Source organism: Lissotriton helveticus, chromosome 1_1 (assembly GCF_964261635.1).
Source record: "Lissotriton helveticus chromosome 1_1, aLisHel1.1, whole genome shotgun sequence".
NCBI classification, from domain to species: Eukaryota; Metazoa; Chordata; class Amphibia; order Caudata; family Salamandridae; genus Lissotriton; species Lissotriton helveticus.
In genome coordinates, this window is record NC_136057.1 from 312,440,094 (window position 1) to 312,463,760 (window position 23,667).

Below are 23,667 nucleotides of genomic sequence, written 5' to 3' on the forward strand. Positions count from 1 at the left end.
CATGATTAAATATGCATATGTATCCTGTATGTTTGATTAAAGACGCAATTACAGTTGTGTCCATCACTAGTATGCCAGTTTCCAGTTCTCGTGAAAGCTACGAGTATCAGGCCTATGTAAAGTTACGTTGCCACGTTTCTCAGTGTGCACGTTATTTCATTGTAAAGTCCCCGTTTCTAGGCCTCAAAAGGGCCCGGACACCAGATTCAGCTCCTGTCTCCTGAGCCTCGCTGAGGAGCGATACAGCCCCCACCTGTATCCTCGACCCTTCACTTACTTCCTGCCTCACAGTGCCCGGCTCAGCCTGGCTCTGCCTACGAGTCTGCCAAGAGTATGTTATGATTCTAGTTATCAGTCCAGCCCTCCTTCTCTGCATTCCTAAGCTACTGAATCGCATCAGTAGTTTCCGTCATTGTCTAGCCTTTACGTCTCCATGTAAGAGAAATACTGCATTTAATGGTCATTTAATATTCTTCATCACGCACTACATGTAGAATAATGCATGCTCCAGTCTTAGAGTCCGTTAGCCTCTCCCCTCCTGACTCTTAGTTTATATCAACATGTTCTCTAAACATCAGATACTAGATACTGTTTAGGTACATGTCGCCCTGACTCTCCAGACTTCAGTCTCTGCTCCTAGCACAGAGTTCATAGCCCCCAGCTTCTCCTAGTAACACGTCATTGTCAGTTTACGCGCACCATTAGGTTAGAGGCCCCAGCTCCTTAGGTAGCCCCCTCCATGTTTCCGCCCCATTTATGACATATTCTGTTACGTTTACATCACATGTCTATGTATATGCCCCTGTTACACCCATTTTCACCCTTATCTTTCGCGACTGCTATTGACCACACCCACTGCTCCGCCTACTGTAATTCATTGTAATGTAACTGTTTTAGTATATATATTTGTGCACTGTTATTAAATGTTGCGCCGATTCTGATCCTGCCCCCGGCAGCGCTGCCATCCTGTTCCCGTGCAGGTTGTCCTGTTCCTGTCCTTTATGCTGTATTAAACCTGCAAACTCCTAATACCTCGAATCTTGACTCTTATTTATTGAGCTATCTGTTATTGCTATGTCCAGTAAAACCTAGATCCGGTATTATTTATTTATATACCACTTAAAAGCTTTCATGGGTCATGAGTTATTCCATGGATTGGGTCTCTAATTGCTTTAATCGTATTTTCTGATGTCTGCTGTCTTATGCGGATAGCTAGTTGATGGCCCACCCGCTCACTCAATTCGTAAGTATTTTCCTTGTTCACTGTAGCTTTACTGATTGCTTTGTTGGTAAATATTTCAGATATTAAATTCCTTCTAATAGCTACCTCTCTTTTTTTTACGTTCCCATTGTGCAATGTGCCACTGGCATATTTATAAAGACACGTAAAGCCACGTTACGTGGCTTTTCATGGCCTTATAAATAAATTTCCATTTCATGCAGACAACTCTGTGAAAGGGGCGTTCTCTGGGGTTTGCTGGGGGCATTCCAAGCAACATCCTTGGCTTTTTGACACTGTCTCAGATTTACGAGAAATCGTACGTCTAAGGCAGCGCCAAAAACGTTCGCCTCCCCATGGAGGCACGATGAGGAGAAATATCTTTATTTTTCCTTGTCTTTCCTCTTTCTATGTGTGCTGCATTTTGCAGCACACATAGAAAGTGAATAAAGCCTCTTGTGAGTGTTTTTGTGCAGGGTGGATTCCCTTTCTGCACAAAAATAACCATCCCCGCAATGCAGGCACCCTTGCACCATGGTGGAAAGGTGCCTATGTCGGCGCACGGCAGCCCATTGTGCACCAGCGCAGGGGAAAGGGACAGGAATGCGCCGTATCTAATAGATATGGCACATTCCTGTGCTTTTCTTTTGCCATGGGGCAGCAAAGCAGCTAGGCCGGCTGCGCTGCCCTATGGCAAAATAGCCATAAATGAGGCCCTTTGTCTGGTGAGGCTCTGGCTAGAACTGGGGCAGTCGCATGCTTTAAAAACCCTACCTCTGGATTCAGGTGACCAACTCATTCTATTGCTACCAGATGTTGAAGGCTCCAGATACTCCTGGACGTTCCATTAGGATGGGTCTAGAAAAAGATGTAACAGCTTATTGTAGAGCTATTTTAAGTACTTAGAAGGAGTTTGTACCCTTGAATGTAGGCACGAAAAGAGAGAGAGAGAGTACCCCCAGAACCTGACATGCATTATTGAGAAATATGCGTCAATAGTTGAGTTAGGGATGTGCCTAAGCCTGGACAAAGATAACTAGATACAGAAAGATGTATTTTCTCTGCTTATGAAAGTCGAGCATGGGTGCCTAGGGATCCTCCCAGATCAATGATTTCCTTTTTTTTTTTTTTGATCAAATATATTTTTATTGAGTTCCACAAAGCAAAAACACGTATACAATGACCAGAACAGACAGGGAGCACAGTCGCTGCGACCATCCCCTACGATGCATGGTACCCATCTTTGCATACAATAAGTGAGGCAGGGCCATGTGTCCATGTATGCTTGCACAGTGGGAGGCCTGCCCCTCGCCATCCGCGAGAACTCTTTTCTACCAACCCCCCCCAAACCCGCCCCCTCAACTATCCCCAACTGTGCCCTACCCCTCCCCTCCATCAAACCCCTCCCCTTCCATCCCCCCTCCCTCGCCCGGTGTGTTCCTCGTAGCGCTTAATGGTGACTATTCGGGGTCAGGCTAGACCTTATGTTCCACTCTGGCTCTTACGTCTCGAAACCCTTCCGCCAGTTTCAGGACCCTGAGATATTTCGGGCACGTAAGCTCCGTAAATTCTTGGGAAAGCAAAGAGATGAGTGGCTGCCATGTTTCTCTGAAGGTCTCGGAGGACTGCGTGAGCGCGGCCTGTATCCTCTCCATCCCCATGATATACCATAACCTATGTAACCACCCTGTGTGTGTGGGCTTTCTTTTGGTCCCCCATAGCGACAAGATGTGCTGGGAGGCTGCCCCCATCGCCAATCCCATCTGTTTTCCCCGCATGGACTTGAGTGGGAAAGTGAGGCTGTTTGGGAGTCCGAGGATAGCGTAGGCTGGGAAACGTGGAATGTCGGTGTCAAAGTGTGTGTCTATGTCCTTAAGTACCGCCTCCCAGTATTCCCTTACCTCCGTGCAGTCCCATAGAATGTGTAGCATGGTCCCCGTCTGCCCGCACCCCCTCCAGCATTTGGGGTCCTTACTCGGGTTTCCCTGGTGTAGGCGTTCTGGGGTCAGGTGCCAGTAACAGGCGATCTTTACCGCCGCCTCTTTGCTAGCCGTGTTTCTGGCCGTGTGGTGAGCCCGGTAGTAGATGTCTGTCCATTCTTTAGCAGAAAGGGTGCGCCCCAGTTCTCTCTCCCAGCGCCTCTGCCCGGCCGACTTCTCCGTAGGAGGAGGGGGAGATAGCATCGAATATAAGTCAGTGATGGACCCTGTATCTGAGGTCTTGGTCATGATCCATCGCTCGTAGGGTGTAAGAGTGCGGCTCGTCAATGGCCCCACATCGGCGTGCGTCAGCCAATGCCTTAGCTGGAAATACTGGTAGCGAAGTGGCTTATCCAGTGAATAGTCTGCCGTCACTATGTCCCAGGTCAAAAAGCCCTCAGTGTCAAACAAGTGGCCGGCGGAGCGGCATTCGGACTGCCTCCACTGATGGAACGAGCCCGGGGGCTGGCCTGGTGGGAACGCTGGGTTGTCCAGCAGTGGCGTCATGGGGGAGGGAAAGGTTGTCAGGCCCCTCGAGACCGCTGTTGCATCCCACACTTACATTAGGGTCCTGGTGATTGGGGATTTCTTGAGGTATGGCGGCCTGTCTGGGCGTGCGAGGAAGGGAACTTTCCAGAGGGGCAGGCCCGCCATGGCCCTGTCCTGGAACAACCAGTGCTTCTCCGAAGTTGGCCGGGACCACTCCAGGAGGAATCTAAGCTGAGACGCCTGGAAGTAGCGCCTCAGGTCTGGGACCCCCAAGCCCCCCTCCGCCGTCGGTCTCGTGACCAAGTCGCGCCGCAGCCTAGACCTTTTGTTCGCCCAAACATAGTGGTTCAGGATGTCCTGTAGCTTTTTCAGCATCCCCAGTGGGGGAGTGACTGGGATAGTCTGAAATATGTAGAGGATCTTGGGTAGAAGGGACATTTTTATGGCTGCCACACGGCCCAGCCACGAGAGCGGCTGTCGTTTCCATCTCGCTATGTCCCCTTGGACTCATGACAGTAGTTTAGTGTAGTTAAGGTCCACTGTTTGGGTAGTCGCTGGCGTCAAGTCTATCCCCAGATATTGTATGGTGGTGCTGACCTCAAGCCCCCCTACCTGCAGCGATGCTCTATTGGTCGGCCGGGTGTTGCTACCTAGCGGCAGGACGACGGATTTTTGGATGTTCATTTTAAAGCCCGACACCCCCCCAAACGCGGTCATTTCCGACAGGAGGGCCGGCAAGGAGACCCTCGGGTTCTCCACTGCTACCAGAATGTCGTCAGCATAGAGGCTTATGGTGTGCTCCATGCCCCCGAACTTGATTCCGGCAATGGCATCGTTGTCCCGGACGCGCTGGGCGAACGGCTCAATATAGAGAGCGAACAGGAGCGGCGAGAGGGGGCAACCCTGTCTCGTGCCTCTCTGGATGTCGAACGGTTTGGAGCTAACCCCATTGACCTTGACGGTTGCTTTAGGGGACGTGTAACATCCTGCCACCCAAGAGCGGAAGCGAGGGCCCACGCCGAACTTAAGCAACGTTTGTTCCAGGAATCTCCAGTCGACTCTGTCGAACGCCTTCTCGGCATCCACCGAGAGCAGAGCCGCATCCGAGGCGTTGAAATGAGCTTTGTCTATGACATGCATAATGCGCTTAGTGTTGTCCGCGCATTGCCGGGAGGGGACGAAGCCCGCCTGATCAGGTTCGATGATGCCTGGTAGGCATGGACCCAGACGGGAGGCCAAGATGCCCGTGAAGAGCTTAAGGTCGATGTTGAGAAGCGAGATCGGCCTATATGCTGCGCATCTTGAGGGGTCTTTGCCCGGCTTTGGGAGGACTATGACTTCCGCCTCTAACATCTCCTTTGGGATCGAACCCTGGCCCCCGAACGAGTTGAACAGCTTCATGAGGACCGGTGCCAGGAGGGGGCAAAAGGTCTTATAGAAGCCTGCGGAAAAGCCGTCCGGGCCCGGAGCCTTTAGGGGCTTGAGGCGGGCGATGGCTGCTATGACTTCCTCCAAACGGAAAGGGGCGTCCAGCGCCGAGGAGTTCGTTTCATTAAGAGCGGTGACCTCCATAGTGTCCAGGTAGGACTTTCCCGCCTCCTCCCCGACGGTCCGGTCGGCGGCATACAGCTGCGCATAAAAGGCACGGAATGTCTCCGCTATGCGGGCATCCTCCCGGGCCTCTACGCCATCGTCTCTGCGGATCACTGTGATCTGGGAGCGGACGGTTTTGGCCTTAAGTTTGCTAGCAAGCAAGCGGCCCGTCTTGTCTCCCCCCACGTAGTAAGTGTGGCGGAGGCAGAGCGCCGCGTATTCTGCCCTGTCCAGATTTAAACTCGCCAGTTGTGCCCTGGCCGCCTTCAGCTTGCGCCAAATTCGGGGAGCACCCGTCCGGCAGTGAACCCGCTCCAGCTCTAGCACCTGCGTCTCTAAATCCCGCCTCCGTTCCTTCCGCTCCTTATTGTCCGCCGCCGCGATTGCCATGATTTCGCCCCTTATGACCGTTTTAAGCGCTCCCCACAATGTCGCCTGAGACACCTCCCCTGTGTCGTTGTGAGCCAGGTAGTTGGAAATGCTTTGGGACAGTTGTTCCGCCACTCCCTTGCGGGAGAGTAGACTTTCCCTGAGTCGCCATCTGCCTCTGTGTGGGGGAGTGCGCGGAACCACCAGGTGGAGGATCACTGCATCGTGGTCCGAAAGTGCCGCCGGGGTGGTGTCAATGTCATGAACCATGGGTAACATGTCTCGGGAGCCCAGGAAGTGATCTATTCTAGCGTAGGTGTGGTGTGCGTGTGAGTAAAAGGTGTAACCCGGGGCCGTGGGATGTCTATCCCGCCATAGGTCAATCAGTCCCCTTTCCCCCAGCCACTGCTTCCCGGCCACCGACAGTGCTCCGGTGTCCCCAAACCTCTTCCCGGACCTATCCACCACGTTGTCCATGACCAGGTTCAAGTCCCCCCCCACCACCACCTGCCTCAAATCGCCAGCCAGCGTCTCAGACAGCGCTCCCCTCAAGAAGGCTTCCTGTTTCGTGTTGGGTGCATAGAGAGATCCTAACGTGAAGGAAGAAGTGCCTACATGAATCGTGTGTGCTAGGAGCCTACCCCTGATCTCCGCCACCTTGCTCCCAACCCGCCCTCTAAAGTGTCTGGCCACCAGGATGGCTACGCCAGCTTTTTTCTCACTGGTCGCAGAGTAGAATTGGTGGGGGAAGGCCCTTGCTTTCATGCGATGCCAATCCTTCGCTAGCAGGTGTGTTTCTTGCAGCAGACAGATTTCGGCCTCAGAGCGCTCCAGGAAGGAGAGGACTGCCCTTCTTTTGATGGGGTTATTGAGTCCCTTAACATTAAGGGAAAGTATACGAATGGTATCAACAGCCATGGGTATTCGAGCCTCTCACCTGCTTCGACCTGAGCCCCCCGCTGGCCCTACCCCGAGTTCCTGTCGCTAATCCAGGCTGAACACACCGAGCCCCCCCCCGTGCCCACCCCAGCCCCAACTCCCCCCCCAACCATCCCTTCCGCCCCCCCCCCCAACTGGAGAACATAGTCCCAGGCCAATCATTAGACAGTCTAGGCCTGTAGTGAATGAGTCAATGAATGGGTGTGTGGCAGTGGCGGCTCTCGGCCCCCCAGCTCCCCCCAACCAGGAGTCAAAACTTAGCTGATGACGACCGTCGCTGGAGTCGACTCAGGAAGCGGAGCCGGTGTCTTTAGATACTTCGTGGATCGCTGCGGCCTTCTCCTGGGCCACCGTGTCCGGGTCAGGCTTGAGATTCTTCTTCCGTAGCTTGTTCCGGCGCACTTTCTGCCATCCGTTCCCCGACGTCCCGGGGGAGCCCGACGTGGCTCCGGGGGGCCGCCGTTCATTCGTGCCGTCTAGGGGTGGTTCCTCGTAGGGGATGTCCAGTACTGCACAAGTGTCTCGCAGGGAACACAATTGGTGGAGGGTGCCATTCCACTTAAAGACAAGGCGGAAAGGGTGCCCCCAGGAGTAGGGGACCCCCTCCTTACGCAGGAAGGCGGTGGCAACCCTGAACGCCCTCCGCTTCTGTAGGGTGGACGCAGCTAAGTCCTAAAAGAGGTCCACATTGTGGTCTCGGAAGCGAAGGGGCTGCTTGAGACGGGCCTCTCTCAGTATGCGCTCCTTCAGGGGGTAGTCAGGCAGAAAGGCCAGGATGTCCGGTGGGGGGCCCTGGGTCCGGCGGGCCGGGCCCACCCTGTGGGCCCTGTCGATGCGAATCGCGAAGTCCTCTCCCTCTCCCAGCACCATCCGGAAGAGCGCTTGTAGGTACCCCGCCATGTCGTCCCCCTCCGCCTTGAGTGGCACGTTCCGGACCCGAATGTTATTCCGCCTGGAGCGGTTCTCCAGGTCCTCTGTGTGGGTCTGTAGGTCCATCTGCCGGTCGTGAAGGCGGACGATCTCCTGCCTGAGAGATTCTATTTCCTCGCTCCTGGCCTGGCCTGAGAGCTCGTTGGCCGCCACCCTTTCCCCCAGGTCGTCGACGTCTCGCCTGAGTTCCTTGTATTCCCCGGTCATCTCCTGTCGGAAAGTTTGAATATCATCTTTCAAGGAAGTGAAGAGGGCCTCCATAAATGCCTTAGTCGCCGGCGTTTCGCCTTCTGGAAGTTCCTTCCCCCTGGGGGGGGGGCCCGATGCCGGCTTGTCTGGGCTTTTGTCCGCTTTGGGGGGTCCTTTGGACAGCATCTCTGAGATGTTGCGAATCCCCTTGCGACTGCCGGTCGTCATGGCGGTCGCTATCTGGGCCGTAGGCCTCAGCCTGGTCGGGGCACCGGGCGCCCCTGTAGGGTCCCCAGGCGTGCTCCGGTCGCGAGGTGGGGGCCGGCTTCCCGTCCCCGGTGCCTCCCCTCTGAGTCCCTTCTCTGCTGCTCCTGTTCGTGCTTAGCGTAGGCCCCTGCACACGTGGTCGGTCCGTGGGCCCGCGTTTGACCTCCCAGGCCTCCACTACTCGGGGTCCACCGCCCCCACTAGCAGTCCCAGGGGCCTAGTCTCGCCGTAGTTTCGGGGCCTCTTGTGTCTCTGGGTCGCGGCCCCCTCCTCACACGGGCCCAAAGGTTGTCTGTGCCTCCGTGTGTGCGCTGCGGCGCTGTTCTCGCTGGGGGGGGGGGAGGGGGAGGTCCACAGCCGCACCCCCGCTGCCCCCGGTCTGCGCACCGTTCTCCCTTTGCTCTTGCACCCGGGCCCCGTGGATTCTCGCTGCCTCGCAGGGGGGGGACGTCCTCACTCCCTACCTCCGGTGCTGGGGCCGCTCGTGCTCCCGGTCGCCTCCTGGGTCTCGCTCCGTGCTGCCGCCGGCCAGTTACGTGCTCCGGCCGCGCCGTCCACTACCAGGCCCACGCCGGGGCCTTGCGTAGATCTGAGGGCCGGTGAGCCCGGCACCGCTCCACTCTCCGTCAGGCCTCCGGACTCCCCGCCTGGAGCGTCGCTGTTCGAACCTCGCGGATGTCACCGGGGGTCCTAGTTTCGCCTTCCCCGCTCCCGCGATGCTGTGGAGCGGCCACGCTGGGCTTCCAGGTGCCGGGGTGCGGGACGGGGCCGTTCGCGCCTTCCGGCGGCTGCCAGGTGTCACTGTTCCTTGGCGCCTCTCTCTGTACCAAGGTCAAGTCTGCGGCTCCCCGGCTTCGGAGGACTGCCGGGTGTCTGTCCGCTCGCTTTGGCCGGCTTGGGCAAGGCTGTGGTCCGCAACTATCCCTGGTGGGGGATCGGGCCTGGGGAGCCTCCGCGGACACGTCCTACCAAGCCGCCATCTTGGCCACGCCCCCAATGATTTCCTTTTTAACAACTTAATGCTAGACTTTTCATTATAAAATACAGAGATAAAAGCGTGTCCGTATCTGTAGAAGACACATTTGTATGAAGAGCCAGGCTGAGCCTTATCCGGATGTTAACTCTTTAGACGATTTTGATATAACACAAAAGTGTACTAATGCGCCAGTAAGGAACCAAGGGCGATTATAGTAGCATAAAAAAACAATGGTTCACAGCGGATTTATTCAAATACATAATTAATCAATTAGATGATGTATGATTCCCCCAAGCAGAAAAGAAATCGCTAAGAAATGTATTGTAACCAGTGACAGTTCAATTTAAAAACATTTATTTCCACATATGTTCCGTTATTGGTAATTGAGTGCTCAAAGTATGATCACACAGTATGACAAACATGAGGGAGTGACGTGGGTATAAAGAGAAAAACAAATGACTCTCCCGTCAAGAATGTCTATGACATCAAGAAGGGTCAGCATGTCTATATGTTTCCTTGACAGTGTTTCGGCTTCTATGCTGAGTTGGAGGTCATCATCAGGACTGGGAAATAATGCAGAGCTCTCAGTAGCTGAAAAAAGTGCATCTAAAAAGGGGTTGGTTAGCATGTTATTGCACCAGAGAGAAGGGGAACATGTACAGTGGGCTAGCCGGTTCCAATATGAATGACTTATTAGGCAGAGCTTGTGATTAAACACGGCACACCCTGAAAAAGGAATAGGGAAGGGGTTATAAATTCACTGAGGACAAGGTACAGTAAATAGGGGGGCAGTAGGGTTAAAATACTCACCATGGCTCATACCAATCGCACTAAAAAAATTGTATAAAAAAGAATAGAATAATGTAAATGATTTGAAAATTACGTAGGTGAAATGACACTCAGGATCACACATGCTATACTCACTGAGAAGCAGAGTTAATAGATAAACTAGGGAATGTGGGCATGTATTAATGGAGATAATAGATTCTTACTTCTGCAGTGCAGCAAAAAGGAATATAGAGCACTTTCTACTGGAGACCCTGGTGCAAGACGGAGGCGTGTGAATCAAGAATACACTGATGAGGCTGATAGAGCATCATAATATTCAGAATTTTTGTAGGGGTGCATCATAATCACCCTTAGTCCGCACCCATATGTATTCCCGATTGAACTATGCACTTAATCATTAGAAAATGTATATGCAATAATGACTAATGTATGTGTAATGTTAGAAAATTAGTTTGTGTTAGCTGAAAATGTAATCAACATCTAAAATGTGGCAGTTTATTATTAGTGCTTCATGAATTAATTTGTGCGTACTGTAGTGCATTAGATTTAAATGTGCACTATAAAAGTCTGCATGTGTAGGGAGGAAAATTGTGTCTTAACATTAGAAATGTAATGCTTAGAATTGTAATGTTATTAATTTCGTGTAGGATGTGTAAAGGCCTGAGTTAAATGAATACACGCGTTTTTGCCATGGAAGGCCTGTTCATGGTTTCTTATGTTAGCAGAGTCGAAGAGGCCTGACATTTTCTTTTCCTTGGGAATGGTCTCAATAGAATGTAGTCAGCAGATTTGAGCGAGCAAGGTTGATTTGTTCACATGCTTTCCATTGCAGGTGCAAGGACATTTTCCTCGTTAGCTAGACTGATGCTCTTTGTTTTAGGAGTTAGGTATGGAGGAGACCTGTTACAAAGTAGCAGTGGAATGTGATAATGAGAAACCTTGCTGGAGAAGCTTGGGACCCAAGGACAGCTCAACCGTTCTTGGACGAAGCACAAGTTGTGAAAATTCCCCTGCCGAAGATGTGCATCCAGAGGAGGTGTGTTAGGGCGTGTTTTAGGAGTTGTGCATTTTGTATTAGGGACAGTGCCCCGAGGGAGGAGAAGCAGATGAGGGTAGGAGAGGCAGATGAGGCAGAGTCATTAGGAGGGTAAGAGAAGGGATCGATTCTAGAAATGAAGACTTAGATAGTTTGACTCATTTCAATGTGAATGCACTTCTTAGGAAGTCTTCACAAGCTGACACCTTTTCTCAACTTTGCCTGAAGAATGTATGTAGGGATGTCATATTAGAGTTAGAGTAGGGACAGAATTAACAAATTAACTTTTCTTTTCTGTAATCTGATGAAGACTAATTTGGACATTGGATCAATTGTCGCTTGTTTAATCTTTCTGGAATTGCTTATCCTATTTACCTTGCATCGCATTAGGTTAATTCGTAGAACAAGCTTTGTGCTAGTACCTATGTTTTTTTTCAACCTCGTTATGAGGTGCTTGTATGTCCAGTTATTTTTGGCTTTGTAATAAAACCCTTAAATTGTAAGTCGGAGTCAGTGATCTTTTCGAGTCTAAATTTGATGAGCCTTATTGATGAAGGTGATTGTATTGGATTTCTCCCCTTTACACTTTTAAGCAGATAAAAAGGTCCAGTCGACCGACGATCCTTATAAATGGTAAGATCTGATTCAATTGAGATAAGGATCTGGCGTAATCAAGGCCAAGAGTCCAGTACAGCAGTGTATCAAACTGGGGGCCAATGAGATGACAAGGGGTCCACTGAGGTATCAGCGGGCGGCCTAAAATCTAAAGTTAAAAAAATCATGGAGAAAAAAATATACATCCCCGGTGGAGTTATTCTACAGCAAATGTGAGGCGCTCATGGACTAAACTGACTGAAAGAACCAAAGTGGCATGGAAGACAAGGATACACGTGCCTGCGGAGTCAAATCCGTTAGAATGTGTGGCTAGGTCATGAGGGCATGAGTGACTTCTTCAAGTACAATGATTTAGTAGAGCTCAAAGGTGGTGACAGCACAAGTAGCGATCCAGAGCTTGGTATCAATCAGCAAGCTGTAATTAATCGTCAAGTGAGAACGATCTAAACATACAGTTGCAACAAGGATGCATAATATTTGCACTAATCAGTATTCTACCTTATACCTAACTGGGTAAAAAAGATTTGTAAAAATCAAATCACAGTAATAATTGTGAAGGCAACATCAACAGTACATTGATTCAAAGTTATGGCCCCATTCTACTTAAGCTTACTGGATATTGACTTAGTTTAAGACATATTTGGACATAGTGAAAGGGGAATAATACAGTTGTAACTCATATTATGGGCATCAGCACTGATCAACAAGCATTTGCAGTATAGAGTAACACAATTCAGTACAAAGTCTTGTGGATAAAATGCATAAAATGCCATTCCATTCTTCAGGGTTGTTTAAGACCATTACTGATGAAATCTCAGCAAACATTCCATGTGTATTCCAATCTGGTATGCATGGCTTCCAGATCGCCATCTCTTGGTGGTGTTTCCACAAAATAGATCACTTGCCAATAGGTATAATTGTTGATGTGATTAGCAGAGGTATAGCGGTCTACAAGAGGGGCATTTGGACCTTACTTCTGATCCTATTTTGATGTTGTCTAATCCCTGACTTTACATTTTGCTAAGTCTGTCCAATGTACAGAAGAATGCATGGATTTATCGAGCAGTAAAACGCGTTGATTGGAGTTACAATTGGAAAAAAAATTAGGTCATGTTTTATGTGGTGGTGAAGAACATTAGTACCGGAGGTGAAATTACAAGCCACATTTATGGTGGCCAGTTATAGGTGTAAGATCCCACAGATGAGGTTGACATTAGATGGGAACTTGCAGGCTCTCACTAAGTGGATGTCAATGTTACAGCCACATTTGAAGAAGAATAATAGGGTATCCACGGTGATATGGCCTGAACATAATACATTCTAATGCTTTTAGATTCTCTTAGCAATCCTATTGCAAAATGGATAAAAATTGGTAACACATGTAATCTTGTTAAAAGGCTATTGGGTCTTCGCTACTAAGAGACTTTCCCTTGAGGATTACCAAGCAAAATGGTATTTGCCGCTTTAACAAGTCATCCTTAAATTTGTTCTGTAGCCGTTGCAATTGCTCATAAGGGAGGCCATCTCCAAAGGCTATGGGATGATAACTCCAGTATTCTACCAAAGTATTCTTCTCAGCGGGATTTGTTAAATAATAATTTGGTTTAGAGTTTATTGTCATTGATCTCTATGTGAGGTCAAGATAGTCAATGGTCTTAAGACTGCTGTGGTATGTGAAACGTAGGTTTGGTTCTCCAGACTGACTGTATAAGCTTTCATTGATAATCACTAAACAAACGGTGATTGTGTCTGCACCCACAGTGTAAATAAGAAGTTGTGGGTGAAGCAGCTAAATGTATCATGCAGGCCCTATCTGCCATTCTAGATTCCTTCTGTCTACTAGAATCCCACATCCAGTGACTGAGCTCCACGGGCATTAATTCCTGCTCCAGGCAATTAGAAAAATGGGAAGATATAACTTCCAATTTGATGTTGCGTTTCCCAGGTGCTGTTCTCGTATGGGTTCCCACAAATGTTCATCCCCTATTCTTGCATTTTAGCCCCACAGCTGACAGGTACGGTCTGAGTTAAGGCCCTTACATTCACTTTTCATTCATCACAAAAATGATTCTCTATGCTTTCACATCTCTTTTTGTGGCCATGGGCTCATAGGGTAAGTTGGCTTTAGCAGTTCAAAGTGAGGCTGTTCCATTACTGTTGAGGCTACCACAGAGGGGTTCATTAAAGGACGGAAGTATTAAAAGAGCTGTATCAAGTGGTCTTCAAGGGCTACCATTTTTAACATGAGTTACTTGAATTAGGTAGAAATGTACCTTTCTTTTTCCTTAGTGACTTAAATCCATGATATGCCAACTCCCTCTTCTCACATCCATTCCTTTCAGTAAAATCTGTACCTGGGCAAACAGCTTCTTTCCAACCATTGGATCAGTCATCAGGGTTGTGTACAACACAAATTCAACAAGATGTCAGACAATTTTGCTAGTCCTCATGTAGAAAGCCTTTCTGTATTTTCCCTTGATTCTAGTATTTTTTGTGCTGTTCTATTCACCAAACAAAGGCTGTACAAAGTAGATATATTTTCTTTACTTTTTACACTTACCAGGGTTCTTCTTTTTATCTAAATGAACTGAGAGGATTTATTTATAGTTCTGGAACGTCTTATCTGCAGACGCATTGAGTCTGCAACTCTTCAAGGCAGAGTAGTCTGAAATAGACTCCATAGGCTTTTAGTGATTTTACTCTCGCATTCAGAAGACAAATTAAGGACATAAGGAGTATACTCTACGTACATGCCGGGCTTGGCTCCTGAAATCATGACCATTCGCAGGGCGATTCTCTTATGCAGGTTCCACTTTTCCACAGTGGCCGCAACACAGATGACCCCCATGAGTAGTAACGTGGTGTTCTTAACATACTCTGCGGCAACCTGCAAAGAAAACAGACTGTTTATCTTCTGTCAATAGACTGCATACTGTGGGTCTACAACCTATACCAACCATCTATTCTCATACTCAAACACATGCCAGAAGCTCCAGTAGGGCTGCACACATTCCACCAACTCTGCCACAGGGGCTGCAGATAGGCTACGCTCTTCAGGTAAAGGCTTGTATGCTGAGGGTCACCTGGAGGGAAATATATGTGCATATATGGAGAGAACAGCTTTCAAGAAATATGTCTCTCACTGAATGTCCACTGTATTATGGTGGCAATGTTAGTACTGGAAATGTTCCAGGTTAAGGGAGCATTTCCAATATCTACATTGATGACGTCTCTCAAATGCTGTTTTTCCATACATCAAAACATTTCAGGGCTCCCTGAGGAAAACTGCACTGGCCTGCTTTGCTGTTCTGCAAATAATGACTACTGCTGCAAATTGTGATGGGTGACCACTCTAAATTGGGTGGTCAGCCCACCACTCTTTCCAGTGGTGTCCAAGCTGCCAGAACAATTTTCCTCATGACAGTTAGATAGATAGTATCACCTTCCTACATCCTTCAAATCAGATGGGGGTGCAGAGGAGGGTGGCTGCACATTAATAGATTTTTGGCAGATGCCCCATTACTGCTATTGTCTAAACCACGCCCCAAATCCAATTCCGTCCCGCTTAGGAATCGACAATTCCTCTGATTGAAGATGAACTGCTTTTGAACAGAGACTACCAAAGACATTCACTTTGCCTCAATAAAACCTTTTTATTCACAGGCATTAGCACCACACAACCAATTCTCAAAAACTGACTGAGCCCCTCATGTATGACATTAACACAGCCCGATCTAGTGTTAGAACTTCGGGGCATATATACAAGAACTAGCGCATCAGCATTGATGTGTCAGATCTGTAGCGCCTGCTGCAAATGCCCTAACAACGCCATGGGTGCACTGTATTTACAATCCATGACGCAAGGATTCACAGATGCATCAGAAATTATGATGCATTTTTTGCTGCTAAAGTGACACATCGCTGGAGTTGGTTATAAGACTGACACAACTTAAGCAATGCATCAGAACACAGAGGCTAGTCCTATGTTAAAAGCCCTGCTTCAAACCTTACGCCTGGTTTGAAAAGTTGTACATTTCACAGAGTCAGTTGTACATGGCTTTTAATGTGGGAAAGCCTACCCTGCATACATTAAACCTGCTGCAGGTATAATGTGACGAAGGCCTCTGCAAACTGACGCGTTGGGCCCAATGCGTCAGTTTGTAAAGATGGAGCAGTGCGGAGCACTGATTGCGCTACTGCTATTTAAAAAAACAATTATGCTGCAGTGGTTCTAGCTCCTTGTAAATATGCCCTTAGAGGGCCTCTCTTCTTATGCATCATTAATACAGAGTGGATCTGCCTCTCCCCCTGCCTAACATTAATGGAGAGGAATAGAACCTACCTAATTGGTAAACACTAACCGAAGCCTAGCATAGACTTCTCTGCTCCCATCTGGGACTCTGCAGGTGGTAATTTACAAAGCTAAATACCAGATGATATCTGACCTCGCTGGACTTCAGGACTCCAAACAGTGGGTAGAGAAAAGCAGGAACGAGGGCGGCTGCTCCGAGTGGAACCGCTTCTGAGACCCAGTATACGGCTGTGACGATCAGCACATAGGCACATGAGGTTTCCTGGACGAGAGAAAGAACACAGGAAGGGGAAGAAGAAACATATTTACTTCAGCTTTTTTCTTTGCCAACCACCCTTTTACTACCAGTATACAAAGCAAACAATTTTCTGCCAGCATGCAGACATGAGATAGTCAGATGTATTTGAGAAACCTCAAAATTCATCTAGAATTGGCTATGATTTCGTTGGTTTTCTATAGTGCAACATATACCAGAACAGACTTCTTGGCACTTAGAAAATTGGCTGACAGGGCATCTGGACCACCCATAATCATATCTTAACAAACTAGTAAGGCCTTCAGTCCCTTTATAAAAGCCATAGGCAACAGGTACACGCCACTAAGATCGCATTTCCCCTTCACTCAGAGCCCTCAACTGGCTACCAGTTGAAGCTAGGATAGAACTGAAGGTGGCTTGCATAACACACAAAGCTCTCCACAATTCTGGTCCTAAATACTTGGCAAATAGAATCAAGGTATCAGGAGGTGGAAGGGATTTGAGAAGTGCTAAATCCCTGACACTGTAACCAAGCAGTTTCAAAAAATGGAAAATGCACAGACGCACTTTCACAGGAAAGCTCCCAAAATTTGGACTGCCCTACCACCGTCAACAAGAACAATTTCACCTCTCAGGTTCTTCAAAAACGAAGTAAAAGCCTTACTACTAGAAAAATGTGTCGTAAGAGAAATCTTTGGAAACGGTAACTCACTCTATTGTATATTGTATTCTATTGCTCTGCAACCTGCCCTCCGAAAACTTTGCACAGCGTATCATAAGTGAAAGTTGTTTTACTGTAACATAACTATTATCAGCTCTCTCTCTATGTACAGCACTCTAATACCATTATGGTCATGTTTTCGCTCCTCAACAAAATTAAGCCTTTTCAATCCTTCAATGACCTACAAAAATTGCAACACAAGCTCTAGTTCTGTCCAGGCTAAACTATGGAAATGTCACACTAACTGTGGCAGCTAAAACACACCTAGCCCCCTTGAGAGCCATCCTAAATTCAGCAGCAAGAATGGTCACAGGATCTAAGACACACAACAACATCACCCCCGTGTTGCAAAACTTAAAATGGCTACCAATTAAAGCACGCTGCTGTTCCAAAACGGCTGTCTCACACATAAAGCCCTTCACACTGGCAACCCATATTACCTTGCAGCCAAACTCACTAAAGCAGGATAATCAAGAAATCTAAAAAGCTCCAATACGCTCCTTCTAATCCCATTCAAAAGACATAAACTTAAAGCACTCTCTCGCTCTTTCTCAGGCAATGCCCCCAAAATCTGGAACTCTCTTCCAATTCATATCAGAACTAACCCCTCCTTCACGAGCTTCAAGAGACAACTAAAAGAATTTCTCCTCAACCGTCATCTCAATCCCTCTGGACAATAACCACACTACATTTACTCTGAATCCCCTACTAATTGACAGTCGCCACTGCCGCAAATTCTGTTGATGATCCGATCCTCAACCGAACTCCCTTACCCTCCCTGAAAGGAACTCTGATACCCTTTGGGTCGTGTCAGCACTATACAAAACTTCTAAAATAAAAATAAATATTAAAACAGCTATAAATAAATAAACAAAACTCAGCTAGGCTGTTAATGCGTTTCAAATGTAACAGCCCATGAACTTAGAATAATGTCTTCCAGCATAACCATGTTTCCTTCATCCCAAACCTATAATAGGGCAGAAGTCCCTGGCCGCAGTACAAGGGCAGAAAAGTTTGGCCAGTCCTGGCCAGTCTGGTGCCTGGTAAAATTATTTATGCCGTAAGCAGATGCATTTTAATTGAATCCTCTAGTAGCCAGTGTAAACCTCTGTTTGGGAGATATGTTCTGACATGGTCTGACATTTTCAAGTGGCAAATTAAGTTCACAGCCGCATTCTGTATACTCTGTAGTTTCAGTAGAGCATAAACTGAAGGACCCAAATAAAGGTAGTTGCAATAAGCCAGCTTCAATAGAATGTAAACATGAGGTGAGGGCTGAAGCATGAAGATCTTTCAGAAGGGAGAGTGCCTGTCTTAAGAGGTCCAAGATATACATTACGTTCATGTGGGCCTCAATCTGGCTGGCCGCAACAAGCCGTCAAAGTTCTGTATACTATGCAGTGTCAGAGTGATCTTTGTAAAGCATTGATGGACAGCTTAAGTCAAGAAATTACCAGCTAAGGTAAGATGTACATCCCAAGTTTATCATATGTGTCAAATGGAGGATGCTTGGACACTCTAGTTGTCTAGTTACCCTTAAGTACCAAGAATATTTGCTTTGGTGAAGACGCTGCTTTATCTGAGTTAAAGGGTTTATTTATTTGTATTGTTAGCTCAAGCAGACCTATTGCTAACAATATACATAGAGTGGGCTTTAGATCCTCCCATTTCAACCACTGGCATTCTTAAACCAGCATCTTTTAGTCATTGGTTTGAGACTTTGACAATCTCACCTTGGCTCAACCTAGTGGAGGATTCACCTCTTACGTATATTATTGACTGCTTGGTATTACACTCTGCCTTTACTCGAGTGCTTGCATTGTACTACATGAAGGGACTAGTATAGCTGTAGCCCTCACCGTCCTCTTTGCTGACTTCTTCCATCCGACTCCCTCAAATGTGTAAATGGTGCATGCATTAGCTCATTAAACCCATACCTATTGGCCTTGCCAAAGCATTTTTATCTAAAGCATGTACTGCAGTGGCAGTAACAGTCTTTGTGCTTGATTATTAAACTTATTGATATGCCCAGGAAGTCTTTAGGAAAGGATGGGCACATTTTTAGCCACATAGCAACATTGTATCAAAAGTACTCCACCTGTTTGGCCCTACTACGAGCTTCCACTACTTTTGGCAGGGTTCTAACTGAAGCCTTGTATGGCAATTTCCACTTGAAGCCTTTTAACTCTTGACTCTACATTGAAATGCACTTCCTTCTTTCTGAACCCCTTTGTATTCCTGCCTGCTTCTCCCTTGCACCCCATCTTTTTACTACAGAATCTTTAAAGAAACAGTTTTGAACTGATGGTAAACGTTGCATTTAAGAAGAATTTGATCCAATTTGCTGGTACATAAACAGACAGAGTTTCTTTGCGTTTAATAAACATATACACAACGTTAGAAGTAATATACATTAGACATCAGACTACATATCCTATCATAAGCTGTATGTTAGTTTATTAATGTTAAGGCCAGGTTCTTCTGCCCATCCCCTACCCAGAGGACCCCAGAATGCACAACATTCCATCACACCAGATGGAATCCAGCCCGCAGTCAGAGCAAAGCAAATAATATACTGATGAATAACAGTACTACAAAAACATGTCTACATGGATTACCTAAAGGTGGGATCTGGAGATATATTATTATTTACAACAGATCATTTCCTTTGAAAAGTGGGCATGACTTAAGCACAATCAGCTGTCAGAGTTACCAGCTTATGAACTTTAATTTGGAAGAACTTTATGGACTAGGTAGATGGTGGTCTTGCTTAAGGTGAGGAACACAGATCAAATTTTTAAAGATTCCGAATAAATTATGAAATATTATAGATGAAAGGTTATCAGTTTTATTGATTCTGCTGGACCCATCAGCTGCTTTCAATACCCTACAGCAGTCTATCAAGGCAGCCAGACTGTAGTATCTTCCCACCTCACTCCTTTACTGTATACTGTATGTGTAGTTCTAGTGCTAGCGTGGGATCATAATGAGGTTTTATTTATTTATTTATTTAATGGGGTTTTATATAGCACAAACATTACCCGAAAGTGTGAGAACGCTTTACAAAAGAACCAGTTGCGTTACATAAGGACTTTGGATTACATGAGTTGCATGAGAGATACAAACAGAAAACAATAAAAAATTGCAAATGTACCAGGTGTAAAGTCACCCAAGGAAGAGATGAAAACATGAAAAAATTACACATGTACAAGTTGTAAAGTCACTCAAGGAAGAGATACAAACAGAAAAACTCTAAAATTACATAGGAATGGTAGTAAGTACAAAGGTCTACTACATATACTAGTGGTTAGAGTTCTATATATACAAATAGTAAATTCACACAGAATTACATGTTAACAGCAATTAGACTTGGACAATTATATAATACATATTTACATATATATATATATGAATTAGCAATGCGCTCCAGCGCTTTTAGGAGGGCTCACTGCGGCATACAACCGGCTTGCAATTAGCACCTGAGCAAGTTCATCGCCTCCCTCCAACTGTTAAAAGATTCTGACGCGTTTCGGGGCTAGAACGCCCCCTCCTCATGGACAAACACAGATGCACACCTTTCTCACCTTTGTGGTTCAAATGCAGTTTATTTGAATCATGTACGCCCTAAGTGGGTGTGGTTAACAAGGTAAAGTCCCCAGGGATGCTGGTTACTGAAGTCCTTTGGGTGAGTTGATTATTTCCCTTAAGTAGGTGGCATGTCTCCGTGAATATTATTAAATCCTTTGTTTCATCCTTTAGTAGGGAATGGGGGGTGGGCTACGAAGTTGCACCTTTTTCAAGAATGTCGCGCTGCCAGGCAAAACGATGTCATCTCGCCTCAGTCTTCCTTAGCGCAGCATTTCTGAACGTTTAATGAAGCGGAGCCCCTCCCCACGGCTCGAGCTAGCCGTGCAAGTAAACGAATTAGCAATGCGCTCCAGCGCTTTTAGGAGGGCAAGCCGGATGGTTGTATTACGCAGCATAGGAAGGGATACCCTGGTGAGGGACTGGTTGTTTGAGATGGCCCTGTAGAAAATAGAAACCTTCTCAGGGGTCCCACTGATACTTGGTCCTTTTAAACCAACAAAGAAGAAATTGGCACAGAAGCTGAAATATAAAAAGAATTCATTTTTTCACCTCGGATGAGGGAGACTACTCACATAGAAGCCTTAGCAACTGAATGAGGCAGTATAAGGAGTACAGAAAACAGGGGCCTTATATATGCTTAGGGTTACATAGTCAGCATAAGACCAAGGGGCAGTCCTGGCTCATGTAAGCATGCAAAATGCCTAAGATGGGCATGCAAGATCTGCTTGCTCAAAAAAGTGGGAGGAGAGGTACTTCTCCATACAGCAGCAAAAATACCCTGACAGTTATACTAGAGAAGCAGGTGCATTCTACTCGCTAGGCCCTTCTGAGCATGTGCGAAGGTGGAAGATGCTAAATATAGTTAGTGTCTAGGCAGATTACAAGAGCAGTCAACACTGAGGGAGGACAGAGCACATGGCGAGCACGTGGCAGCACATGGCAAACAAGATGGCTGCCAGAAATACAAAATGTCTTTCAGCTCATGCTAACAAATCCCTGCAATATTTAACAGCACGGAGTTATCACGAGGCATTATGGGCCATATTACCAAGATGTGCGTTAAAAAACGCACATCGCACATTTTCCTATCGCCGGATTTTATCACCGTCTTAGCGCGTCATTATCAACGCGCAACACGTAGGCGATATTAAATCCGGCGATAGGGAACATTAGCGCGTGAAAACAAGCATTGTTGTCACGCGCTAATGTGTGCCTTGATAATATGAGGGGTGGATTCAGCTTTATTATCCACACCCCCATGTAATCAATACCTAACACCTGATCAGAGCAGGCATTGGGAGACCTGTGATAAACGAGTTTATCGCAGGTCTCCTTCTCCCAACGCCTGCCTTGGTAATAGGGTGTTACCACCTCCAACCACATTTTACATGTGGTTGGACGTGGGAACGCCCACTTTGCATGTCATTAGCGATGTTTCTAGCTGACATGCAAAGTGGGCTTGAGGCAGGCGTTTGCATGCCCTTGTTAATAGGGCGCTAGAAGTATCGCCGCTTTCTCTGCACAATTCGCCGAAAAAGCGGCGATACTTCACCTTGGTAACATAGCACTATGACCTCCGCAGGTGCCATTTTGAAGTCAGGCAGCGCCGATTCCAGTTTGACTCAGAGTTGGGGGGAGTTTGTATATAAACAGTGTCCTTTATGTGTTATTGGATTGTTGTCCTTTGAATCCTGAACCAGTTGAGAATTTGCTTCATCTGGTGTATAGTTGGTGGGCTGCTGAGCTCTGATGTGTGAATAAGTTTTACACACTTAATAAGTCTTTGGTGTTATTCTTTGTTGGTTACTACAGAGAACCATTGAATTTGCAGAGGTACCAGAGCCAGCAAAATACTCAGTCATGTGTGAAGTAACACAAAACCATCATGTAGTATTGTCTTCTCTTACTTATGTGCGCACAGTTTGATGAACAATCTTTTTACTTGTGCATTCTGCTCTGGAACACTGTAACCACGAGTTAGAGAAAGTGACTGTTGTTTGATCTATTCTTGCCTGGTGTGGTCAAGGGTACTGTTTGAGCTTCACTTAATAAATATTTGTGATGACGTTGTTTGCCACTTATTACACATGGCGATGAGCTGTATTAGTGTACCCTCAAGGAAAAGAACCCACAGTCTGGTTCACACTACGGAAAAAGCAGAAGGAGTTACTATCGTTTGTGAATCCTTCTTTGGCTGATACCATCAGGAGTGCTAAGAGCATTGAGACATCAATCAAGTCCTCTAGGGAACTGGGGGGCAAAGCTGTTGAACAAGTTAATACAGTGCACTTCAAGGATGACAAAGGAAAAATGATTAAAGTTGCTGCTGCATCGGCATCGTCACCTTCTAATCCTGCACAGCAGAATTCATTTTTCAAACAAAGTAACATGTGTTTTAGGTGTGGAAATCCACCACATCAAAAGTGGAGTAGGGCGTGTCTAGCTACAAATATTAAATGTAGATCTTTGTGAAAAAATTGGCCATTTTGCCAAAGTGTGTCAAAGTGTGAGGCGCAAAGGAAGAAGAATCTCAGCTGTGAGTTATGGTTGTGAGATTAATATCGATAATTTAATGGGTGAAGTCCAAGATATGGTTTTGATGGTGGGCCATAACAATAGGGACAGTGTTGAGCAGGAAATGTGTGTCGACCCGTATGTCTATGTGCAAGTGGGAGAAAAACAACTTTATCTTTTGGTGGATTCTGGAGCTAGAATCACGATGATCGCTCAACAGCTTTTCCAACAGAATTGGATGGGACAGTCATTGTCTCTGCCTGATAGATCTCCATTTTCTTACGAGGGTAGAAAAATCGATCTTCAGTTTTTTTTTTAGGAAACCATGGTGTTTGAAGGGAGATGCATTTTTGGAAACATTAATGTTGCTGTAAAGGGGTTGGACATCTTAGGATGGTTCCAGCAAGGATTGTTTGATATGATTCTGTTCCTAGGTACAAAGGAACAGGTCACAGTGATCAGAGATTCTAATGACATTGAGGACTTGTTGAATACATTTCCTAGAGTATTTTCTGGTGAACTTGGGAAAATAGTAGGATTTCAACACAAAATAAAGACAAAGATAAATGCTATACCTGTGAAGCATAAGTTGAGGGGTGTCCCTTTCAGTGTATGTGGTGGGTTAGAAAAGGAATTGGAGGATTTACAAATGAAAGGAATAATTGAGCCTGTTGAGTTCTCATTGTGGCTTTCACCTCGGGTAGTGGCCAATAAGAAGAATGGTGAGTTGAGAGTTTGTGTGGATCTTAGGGCTCTTCATGAAGAGATATTGGTACATTGCCCAAGATCAGTGAAATGTTGTCAACAATTTCTGGGGCTAAGTTCTTCACCAAATTTGATTTAGCATCTGCCCATCATCAAGTTGAATTGGTGCATGAATCATGTC

At 46.7% G+C, this 23,667-nt stretch overlaps 1 protein-coding gene across 1 annotated transcript in view; it reads right to left on the bottom strand.

The window, feature by feature from the left end:
- The window catches only part of SLC13A4 (solute carrier family 13 member 4), a 242,910-nt gene extending 226,096 nt beyond the window's left edge, over positions 1-16,814 (bottom strand). Inside the window, exons 1-3 of the mRNA XM_078647303.1 lie at positions 16,803-16,814; positions 15,836-15,964; positions 14,141-14,277 (exon numbers count right to left, since the gene is read on the bottom strand). Of these exons, the coding sequence (XP_078503429.1) occupies positions 14,141-14,277; positions 15,836-15,964; positions 16,803-16,814 (278 nt within the window). The remainder of the gene's footprint in view (positions 1-14,140; positions 14,278-15,835; positions 15,965-16,802) is intronic.
- Between the last annotated feature and the right edge of the window lie 6,853 nt (positions 16,815-23,667).